At 28.8% G+C, this 12118-nt stretch overlaps 1 protein-coding gene across 1 annotated transcript in view; it reads right to left on the bottom strand.

The window, feature by feature from the left end:
* Positions 1–1053: 1053 nt before the first annotated feature.
* LOC103572535 (uncharacterized) overlaps positions 1054–12118 on the bottom strand; it is a 31547-nt gene continuing 20482 nt past the window's right edge. The window contains exons 12-14 of the mRNA XM_014441120.1: positions 6915–7072; positions 2203–2465; positions 1054–1339 (exon numbers count right to left, since the gene is read on the bottom strand). Of these exons, the coding sequence (XP_014296606.1) occupies positions 1074–1339; positions 2203–2465; positions 6915–7072 (687 nt within the window). The 3' untranslated portion in view covers positions 1054–1073. The remainder of the gene's footprint in view (positions 1340–2202; positions 2466–6914; positions 7073–12118) is intronic.

Below are 12118 nucleotides of genomic sequence, written 5' to 3'. Positions count from 1 at the left end.
ATTTTCAAATCGTTGATTTATAGGCTATAATTGATGTTAATTCAACTATATAGCAAATGACGATATTTAGATTAATGGGTAAATATGCAGAAGTGAAGCTCTCATTTTACGGTCAGTAAAAATTTGTTGTGACTCTAGAGGATTGATTCAATTTCCAATAGCTACTAGATGAATTTCGTATTGAATCAAAAGATATATGAAATGTCAATTTTTGAAGAATCTATTTGAGTTTGAAAACCGATAATCACTTCACCAAATTCGGCATTTCCATTTTCCAAACCCACGCAACAAACTGAGATGATGATTAAGCAACTACTTTATTTTATATTAGCTTCAATTAAATGAATAATCAAATTATAGAATAGTTCGGAAAAATATTATTGTCGGCCATAGAAAAATAGAGCCGCAACTTTCACATATTTACGCTAAATAATCATGAGTTAATAAAACAAAAATTTTTAAATATATATGAACATAAACCTGTAATTTGTAAAAATAGTTACACAATGTAAACTTTAAGCCAGCACTTAATTATTGTCAGGATTACTACCTCAATCTTAACCCTCTCCCTAATTGAGCAGTTGATCCTTAATGCCTTTGGGTCCTTCCATGATTGGTCGAATTTTACCCCAGACTTACGCTAAATAAATGATTTTTAATTGAATAAATGTGTTTTATGAATTGAAATTAAAAAAATGAATTAATCAAATAGCGAAAATTTTTAAGATAAAAAAAAGCAAAGTAATCAAGTGTAATTAAATTAACTGAAGTACATTTAATTAAATTAGTGACAGTGGGAAAAATTAAATCGAAGTCAAAAGCTGTAAAAAAACATGAGCTGAAAGTTGAAAATATAAAATCCAATTAATGCTTAAAGTAATTTAATATCGAAAAGGGAACAAAAATAAATGGATTATGATTGAGGTAATAGAAACCAGAAGAATGACGTTTGCTGTATTGCAGACGTCAACTTATATTGAGTTTTGTCGATAAATCAATGATTATAAAAGACTTGAATAAAGTATGACTGTATATTTTAATTAATGGATAAAAATAACGATATAAATGGTATATTATATTATTGATATATTATCTCTGACGGTATCTTCAGGATCGGAGACTGTTCGGTCGTAATGAAGGAGCTTTCGATTAAGTGTTGACTCAAGAAAATCCCAGGATGGTAATATCTCATCTTCGCTAAGACCCGTTTCACTTCTTGACTGACGACTATTCGAGTTACTCCACTTGGGTGACTCCTCCCGGCTTAACATCTCATCAGATTTACTCTTAGCGACAAAATTCCCATCGGTACTAATCCGGTCCCACATCGTCGATGTACCTTTAATATTTAATTTAACGAACTCAATTTAATTGTCTATTTAATTTTGACGTAGTAATTATTTATACCTTCATATAGGTCGCACATGGCAAAAAAAAACTATTTTTATGAATGTATACAGAGATAAATTTAAATTATCAGAAGTAAAATGGATTATCCAATAATGAATATTTGAATATGAAGCCTTGCATTTTTTTTAGTTATATATTTTTGTCTTTTCACTTAAATAATTTATAACTTTGTACAGAAAAAACTTGAAACAAATTATTACTGACTATTTTAAAATTGAAAGAGAAATTCAACTAATGTGACACTGGTCTACAAATCATAGATAATAGTGACACTTGCTGTGAAGTTATCCTACGTGGCGTTGTGTTGACAAATGATATATTATATCTTAAAATGTTACTGTTTGAACTGTCAAATTATTTATTGTATATTACAATTTTATTCTGCTAAAATTATTTTTTAAAATAAGCCCGAGTATTCAAGTTTCTAGCACCACAAAAAGTTTTATTTTCATTATAAATTTTAATTATTATAAAATAATAAAATACATATAAACTAAATACTCATAGAATTTTATTTACTCATCTATTGATTGGAATATTGTGTCAGAGATCAATGTTCCATAGATCAAAAATAGTGTTACAACTTAAATCCACATAATCGCTTTAGTCACTCAGCTTTTTTTTCGTCTATCATTTACATTTATATCAAAGTTTTATGAATATTTCTTCTAAACTTGAAGGTTTTTCATTAAAACGATTATTAAAACTCATTTTCTTTTTTGGATAATCTATTTTACATGACCATTATTATTGTACATGAAATCCATATTCATAAACTGAATAGAAATTTACCTCTGATACTATCCCAAACAGGATTTCGATTTCTCCTGAATCTATTTTTGCCGGCTGACCGAGTAGACGATGTCCAAGTGAGCATTGAAGTTGAATCCCATGCTGCTGGGATACAATTTCTCGGCCTCAATCCACGCGTTAATGTATCATGTATCTCCATTATTTCACGACGCAATTGCTTTTGATGTTCATCTATTATTCCACGCTGACGAGAGTTCGGTGATAAACGTGATAATGGGGTTTCCATTAATTCAACGTCCGATCTGTGCATTAAATATTAAAATTAATTTAGATTTGCATTTATCACGTTTTTCTAAATAGTCACCAAATACATTAACGAGTGTGTTATATACAGAGAGATGTAAAGCAAAGATCGGATGGTCGAGGTATTGAAATCCCTCGTAAATCCTAAGCGGATCACTAATAGAAATGGTATTAGCTAAATCAACTATTTACACAATCACCGTAATTGGCGATAAGAACGTCCTTTAATTCCCGCCAATGGTTTTAAATAAATTTTATAATCGATCTGATTCATTTGACCGTATTATCAAACACTTTGTGGAATACCATCTGTTTGATCATTTTATTATTTATAATTACGTAAACAATTGTTCAGTGTTTTATCTGCTAATTATGTTACATAAATTTTCCGTTTCGTAATCATTCGGTTAAAGATTAACTGAAATAATTAATTAACATGTTTAATAAATTATGTAAAATTTTAATTTATTTACGTCAGTTCAAGTTATTCATTACTATTACATAAAAAAATATGAATCATAAGAAAAATTAAATATCAACTATTGATTATTTTGAAAGTTATCGGTTTTTTTAAAAATGGTGTTGAGTTTATATTTAATTCATGACTTGATATATAATTCATATAAAATCTATATACGATGAATGATCGCATATAAATTTATTCTTCAATAAAGTGAATTTATTTATTCAAATAATTATGTAATTTGATTATATTTCCTATGAATAATTTTTCGAATATTTTATTATTAACATTGTCAGGCCAAACGATAATCTAACTCAATTGATTAACTAATTAATCATATGTATTCCATTTTTAAGTTAATTACATATTGATGTTCTGATTAACGAATTGTCTAACTCCATTTCAGAAAGTCCTCCATTTATGCGAAAAAAAAGTAATTTAAAATTTTTTTTTCTTCTTAAAATCAATTCTATATCTAGTATATGTATATTATTTTAGTCTAGGTTACTCGAATAAAATTTTTTCTGACTATTAGTATCGGAAAATTGCACAGATAACATAAAAAACTATTTTTAGTATTTTTTATGACTCTTTCTTACACTTGATAAACACTTTTACTTAACACAAATAAATGATATATTTCAGTCAAATTATAAAACTAGAATCAACTGTCATATTTTAATGTACCAAACATATTTATTTGTCATAAAAAAACATTTAAAAAAAGCTGCAAATAAGTTGATTCATTTGGGACAAATATTTTTTTTTAGTCTAGTATAGTTAAAACTGATGGATGTAGAATCAAGTGTTTCCAATCCCGGAAATCGCACCGAGTTTTCCACCCCTTATTTTATTGACGAAGGAGAAACTCTTGCAGTGAATTTTAATGTTATATTTGATCGTTGAGGAGTATGTAGTTACGAATACATATAAATATAAAACATTTGATACATATGAGTAGACATATTTATTATATAGCACGTACAGTAGTTTTATTTAAAATGTCTACGAGTAGATATTAACAGAAAACATATACATAATTTTTTTTTAAGCAAAGTCTTGTACACGGAGAGAAAATTATGGTAACTGTTCCTAGTACGTTTATGAAATATCATCTTATACCGTTATGGTAATGAGTACTTGGGATTATGGGATATAGACCCATACTTTTTCGGAAAAGTTTCCATAAGTATAGGAACAATTTATATCATTATGGTAACAGTTTCCATATCGCATGTGAAAGAATCATGGTAATGATTACCATACTCATAGGAATAGTTCCCACAAGCAAATAGTAACCGATCCTATAACCACATTGTAATGGTTCCTAAGTGTATATGGGAATAAGCCCTATATATTATGGTAACTATTCCTATAATATAATTGTAAACATAACCATAATATTATGGTAACGATTATCAAGATTCCATAGGAATTATTCCGATACCATATGGGAATTATACCTATAATTATAGGAATGATTACCATAATATATATGGGTGCCGTTCCTATAATCAACATTTGAAAAAAACCGGTTATCATGCAGTATGGGAACCATTCCCATAATATATTGTAACTGTTACCATAATTTTTTCTCCGTGTATTAAGTATTGATCATAGCTTATAAAAAAAAATTTTTCATAGATAATTGAGTATTTTGAAACATATATGAGTAGTCATACTCGTACTGTGGTTGATGTACTATAGATGGATATGGAAAGAGAAGCTCAACGAAGTGAAAAGAAATGCCACCAAAGAGAGTTGCAATCGCACAAATTCACTCATACGTGTACTCAACATGATTACATTGAACTGAACTCTGCGGACAAAGCGTACTCGTGCTACTCGTACCCGCACACCCATCAATTATTGCTCGTCAGGGGTTTCTCTATTTTATACCACCCGGATATTAAACCATAAAGGAACCATTTTGTGACCACATTCATCTCGAAATTTTCAGTCTGATTGATTAAACGTCTTAATACACGAGGATTTTATCGTAAAACTATTTATTACTGCTGTAAAAAAAAACCTCATTTATGACGTTCAATAAACCTAAAAAATATGAATAAAAGTGCTAAGTTGCATTTAATACAACTTTGAGGAGTAACATTAAATTTTTTAATAGTTTCATCTAGGATTACAAGGTATAAAAAAAACTTTAAAATCCTGCTATTGGAAAATTTTTACTATTATTAAAATTTTTATCTGAGTTATTTATTTTTTAGTGCGAAAATGTTATTTATTTAAATTTACATCAAGTATTTGCTTTGAAACCCGAGACTCTGATTTTAAAATAAATAAAATGTTTACTGTAAATAAATCTCAATATAACAATTGATAAATTTTTATTGACATTTTTATTACAGGGGAAACCAAAACTCGGCGGCCCTTCTAAGCCGATATTTATTTTTCGTAGCTTTTGAGTACTGGGTACAAGTTGTTCTAATCTATCTCTAACAAATTCATCATAAGTTTGCTATAATTTAAGAAAGAACAAACTGTTTCTCGTGGCAAGACGGACCCCCTCCAAAAAATAACAAAAATAAAATTTTTTCAAATAAATGCATTCTTAATTTTACCTGCATTGAAGTGTTACTCGATTACCTATCTCGATTCGTGTGACAAAATAGGTTTAAATTCCTAAGTAGATGGCATTCCTCTAAAATGTAATTTTTTACAAATCTGTTATAAAAAAATTTTTTTCAACTAAAAAATATTTTTATTAAAGGAAATTTGTAATTTACATCAAACTCATAGATCTAGATTACCAAGATTTTTTAGGGGATCGGTTCTGCCTCGGCCTACTCTTACCCTAGTATTTCTTTATATTCCGTTGATTATTTTTTATTTAATAAAAAAAAAGAGATTTATAAATAAAATAAATGTTTTTTAATAGCCAATGAAGTATATCAATATAACAATAACAGTAACGATAACTATAACCTTTATAAATTACTGTTACATCACGATCAGAATTTGTGTGCAGTCATACCGACGCGTACAAGGCATTTTTTCTCATATTAACTCTGACTCTACTCTCCTGTCAATGCAATCTCGAAATATTCTACTGACGCCAACGGGATTTCTGCCAGTCCCTCAGGATTAGTCAATGTGTTTTACTACACATTTATCTATTCTACATACGTTCATACCATGATTCGCGTTTAAAAATTTGAAGCCACAGTAAATACTATTTTTTTAATCATACATGTATTATATAATTTCTTATTGCCATTTATCAAGTGAAGTATATTATGTTATTTGAAAAATCGAACTTTATGAAGAGAATTTTGTAATTATAAAAATACAAAAGAGGATTTATCAGCTAAAAAAATACATTACATTAATACTACCTCAATATCCATCAATATTAATTAATACTCGTTGCTTGTTAAGCTTCAATTAAAAATAAAATCTTTAGCCATATAATCATAATCATTATGTACTTGAATTTAAAATTTCAATACTTTATACTTCACCACTGCACTGACAATTTTAATTTAATTTAAACCTTTATGAAATAAATTAAATAACTAGCAACCAAATTACTAAAATAATTAATTTTTTATATATTTCATTAAAAATTTTTCGCTTTGATAATTTTATAATATTCCATTAATACGTCCATGACCTCGCAAAAATTTTTTAAATTTTTTAATACGAATCAAGAATTTAATCTGCATTGTATAGTTATATATTTATCTTACGATAATCCAAAAATAAATGAACGGAGTGATTTTTAAAATTAATTCTACACTTGAATAAAATAATTTTAGTAAAAATTTTAATCTTTTTAGATGAGGCTATATTTAGTTGCTAAATATATACTTAAATATTTACAATTTTAATAAATAAACGAAAATTACCATTTGTATTAAAACTCTTTGAAATATTTATAAATAATATACGGATGTAAATGAAATGTATATAGACAAAAAAGTTAGTAAATACATAAAATATTTGAAAATAAAGTATAGATTACCTGGGCGTATACGTTTGCTTCGGGCCGTTTGAAGCACTCAGATCTGGACAGCTAGTTTTTCGCAGACGTCGGGACGCCTCCCTAGATACCCTTTGAACTACATCCAGCATTGCGATTCTCTCTTCATGAGGTAATACAGCCGCAGCCTCTTGAAGTATCTAACTCATGAAAAAAAAAAAAAAAAAAATACATAATAAATAAAATATATACTATAGTTATTTTATTCATCCCACAATCATTTACCTATGAGTACACTCGCATTTAAAAAAAAATCAATTTAATTAAGTAAAAAAAATAACACCGAAATTTAATTACTAACACAACGGCAACAAAAAAACGTATGTATCAAGTTTATTAAAAAATAAATACAAACAATTAACAAAAAAAATTATACGAGTTTTTAGTGGAAAAAAATGTCATACATTTCTTTTTTTTCCATGACACTCAGCGTTAACAACGAGTTATTTTTTCATTGTGTAATTTAACGAGTTTTCAGACTAAAGAGTTCGTTAACCTATTTAAATTCGTTGAATGAATTTTTATAGTATTTTACTACCTCACTTTTTTTTATTTCAAAGATGTATACCATTATTAAATATGTATGTATATATGATAAGAATGAAATAACAAACCAGCCGATATTTTCAATTATCGGTTATACGATCTATAAACAGATGAAAATAACCATTAATACTATAATTAACTTTATAATATTTTGCAGTATACAAAGAGACTGGCAATTATTGGAAAATTAATTTAAATTGTGGGTATCCAGAATTACGAAAATCACATTACTATTGGAATTCAATAAAACGTCGTGTTAATACACACATATATATATATAAATATTTATATATATATATATATATATATATATATATATATATATATATATATATATGTTAGGGTGTTTCAAAAAAAAAAATAGTGTTCTGATCGATTTTAAGAGCTAGACATTAAAATTAAGATAACCAGAAAACAATACGGTATTTTGAAAAATTTTATGAGAGGTAATTTCAAAGAAATGAAATTATTTACAGAAATGATTCTATGATATTTTGTGATAAGTGTGATAGTTTCACCAGCAAAGCAAAAAGATCTCAAAATTTACTATAAATTTAACTTCAAGCTTAAATAACTTATAAACAGATAGATTCTATAAATAAATGATACGAGATTTTTTTTGTAGAACATTCAACTCCCGACAAAAATTAGTCTGCGGATTTTTCCTATGACGCATCGTTACCTGGTAATAAAAATCAAAAAATGCAAAAAAATTTTTCCCATGTTATTCTTATGGAAAATATAAAAATGTGATGCGGAACCTCTTAATGTTAATATCAAGCATTATAATTTTCACATGTGTATTTTTATATCTGAATGAAACTTTTTAACCTGTTTCCGAGAGGAAAAAATTTTTTTTTTCAAGAACTTTAATATATATATTTTTTTAAATTTAATAAATTCATCTAAATTATCTGGCATTTCTATAAAATAAAGAAGTATTTTATATTATTATGATAATAACATAAAAATGAAGTATATGAATAAATTTAAAAACACTCTGATTGAGATCGCATTCGATGTAGTATTAAAAATCAAAAAGTATCCCAAAGGATATAACCAGTGAATAGAGCACTCCAGGTTCAGCTCGTAACCGGAAATTACTGAAAATACACTGAAGAAGTCCCACCGGATGACCTATTTGACGGAAGACTGGTGAACTAAACCAACAGTCGATGTAGGTAGTAATACGGTAATAAACCTTTGAGAATATAAACCGCTAACATTATTGAGTCTTTTCATTTGATTCATTCCATTAAATTGATTATTCAATTGCAGATTTAAGGTCATTAAATACACTGACTATTTTATGATGATACAAATGTATGCATTGGATATATTCGGACCCGTAATATCACTTGGGATAAATAAAATAAATTTTTGAGTTGCAATGCAATCTATTTTATTGTATTTTTTTCGATAAACAAGTAACTTTATTTATTTATTCATTCATGATAGATTTTATTTTTAACTGATTAAAAAAATGTTACACATTGATTTTTTGTAGGATTAATACTGACGAAACTTTTAATTAGTATGAGTATAAATTCATAACTGAAAAACATAATTTATAAATAAATATGAAATATAATATTCGAAGCATATAAATGAACAATTTTGAAAATCAACAATAGTTCTGTTTTATTGAATAAAAAAAACATATACGATATTTGTGTTGGTGCAACGAATAAATAAACTCTAAAAAAATGGACAAATTTTTTTTTTTGCAGTACGTTAATTTGAAAAAATTGATATTTTTTTTAGACATAAATAAATATAGTAAAGTGCAAATAAAACATTAGAAAACTTGTAATTTAAATAAAGTAAATACTGCTGTAAGGTAAGTTAATATTTAATCAGGTCTTGAAAGTGTGTCGTAAGATTTGTCTATAAAAATAAAACTTTATCATATTAGATAGATAGATGCTCACTTAGCATATCTCACTATTATCTTTACCCTGTTAATACTCTCCTCTATCGTCTTGTTCTTGTTAATTTAAATTTTTATCTTTAACTTAATCATCATTTAGTTCTACATCTTTCACATCCGACAAGTTTAAATTCTTACTTCCTTCCGGCGTTTCGTGGCGTTTTAGCTTTCTCACTTTTGCACGTATTATCGCATTGCAAAAGGTAAAAAATAATAGATGGCTAGTGAGGTTGGTAAGGTTCATGCCCCGTCTCCTCTGTCCACGAATGCCGAGCACGTTGCCGTCTAAACTCTAAACTACCCCACTCCAGAAAATGTAATTGTGATTCTCGAGTTTCTCAAGTCGCTTTACACTGACCCCTGTGGGAGATTCCACCCAATACTAGTGCAGAGCAACTACACACTCGTATAGTGCTAACCCTCTTTCTCAGGCACTCTCTTCTCCTACTTTCGTGGAAAGTTTATCGTGCCTTCAGCACTGAATCCGAATCTCTAAATAAACCAGAGAAAAGGTCGGATCCTTTCTACGGATTTTTTTCCACTTTTTTTTCATGCCCATTTACCCGCTTTTCTTGTATATCTATATTTCTATATGCTTATACACTATTATTCACGTACACATCATATTTTCATTTCACGTATAACTCCTTCACGAATCGTTTACTTTATAAAATACACATATACTTCTCTATATCAATTTTCCCTCTTTCATTTTTTATTTTTACACTCAGCGAGCTAAAAGAGAAAAAAAAAAATAAAGTAAAATGGACTACCACAAAGTCCATTACACTAGACATTTTTTTTTATAAACCAATTTCATGGTTTCGCGTTAACGATATATTACACAAGAGCTTGAGGGCTTGATGACAGATATCAGTGAACAATAGTCATGTGCTTTAACTGGTCTATCAAAGTTTCAGAGTAGATACTGTTTCAAATGCATAATACTTTGTAACTAAATATAAATCCATGATATATATATACGTTCAGAAATTTCCCGCTTGCGCGATGGTTTTGATATGGATCTTCAAAAACAAGTTAAATGTGAGTTGATTCTCACAATTTCATTAAGGGTGCAATCATTTTCACACCATACCTCGCCTGAAACTTTACATTCCTGCCCTGTTTAGAGGGAAGAAAGTCGTTCTGTTCTTTAATGAGAAAACAAATAATAATAATAATTAGCGCAAGCGCGATCGAACACCAAGTCTGTATCGAGTCTGTATTGAGTCTGTATTTTCTCTGGAAGCTTTAGACAAGGCTTCAAAAATTACGCTAGCACATAAAGATGGAAGAAAATGATCGTTCTTTCTAACATCGAACACTAAGTCTGTATCGAGTCTGTATTGAGTCTGTATTTTCTCTGGAAGCTTTAGACAAGGCTACAAAAATTACGCTTGTAACGGGGTAAATTCGTATTTACCACGTTCAAGTAAATTCAAAATAAAATCTATTATGCGCACTGTCGGTCTCGTGACATTACCACTCAGGGTTTCCCGGGTAGGTAGCGACTAGTCGTCCGGAAATGGAAATTTTACTTGCTCGACCGTCGACCCCACCTAGAGTTAAGTAGGAGAGAAAAAAGGACAACCATAGTCAAGTGTGCGCGAGCAATTATAAACGGGGACCGGAACGAGAATCGGGCATTAACCATCGGGACGTCCGAATAGTAGAGGTGGAGAGAACAAAGTGACGAGACAACCGACGTAAAATAGACGCCGTAACTTAATTATAACAGGTAATTAATTAATTAATAGCTTGAGTTTATTGTGGAACCAAGCGATGAAAATTTCAATTATTTATAACAAATACCAGGCAGGTAGCCGGTATTTTCTTGTAAACATTACTGATTGCGTCTGATTGTAACAGGTTGAAGGAGAGTAAGGAGAGAGAGAGAGAGAGGAGAGTAAAGAGAGAGAGACAGAGAGAGAGACGGAACCAGATGAGACCAAAACGATAACAAGGACAAATAATCAGGCGGAACCCGGACAAAGACACGACGACGAAAAAGATTTGGAGAGTTTTACTGGAGAGGTATTTATAAAATTTATTCCAGGCAGGAAGCCGGAAAATTTTAATAAATACTTAGTATACGTTTAAAATCATCGTGTCTTAACCAAAAATTTCGCCAATTAAATAATTAATTTCAATTAATAATTTAAACTCAGACATAATTATAAAATTTAAGAAGTTAATTAACTCCAGGCAGGTAGCCGGAGCCATTGAGTCAGTAAAATAATTTCAGGCTGGTAGCCGGAATTATTCTAGAAGTTTCCAGGTAGGTCGAGTGACTCGCGCACCGGAATTGTCGCATCTAGTCATAGCCGCTAGTCAATTATGAATTAATTATAAGCAAAAAAATAATAAAATAAATAAAATCAATTAAAATTGTCTCGGAAAGATAAGAAAGGTCCGCGGTCAAAATCGTCGGAAAATTAATAGGAAAATTAAAAAAATTTTATAATTAATTAAATAGAGGAAGTAGTTAAGAAAAAAGGTATAAATAAAATAAGAATAATTATCGTGGTGATAAAAGTACCTGAAGAAACGCGTCATTACATTACTGAGTCAAGTTCGTGTTATTATGGAAATAAAAATAAGTGATAAAAAATTGAAAAAGGAAATAATGATCAATGAAGAGATAAAAAGAAAAATCAAATATTAAATTAATTAATACTTATATAATTCCCTAAATTAATTAATTTAATTA

The sequence above is a fragment of the Microplitis demolitor genome, chromosome 3 (genome assembly GCF_026212275.2).
Source record: "Microplitis demolitor isolate Queensland-Clemson2020A chromosome 3, iyMicDemo2.1a, whole genome shotgun sequence".
NCBI classification, from domain to species: Eukaryota; Metazoa; Arthropoda; class Insecta; order Hymenoptera; family Braconidae; genus Microplitis; species Microplitis demolitor.
The sequence above is the reverse complement of the archived record's forward strand: the minus strand, read 5'-3'. Positions and strand labels throughout refer to the sequence as shown.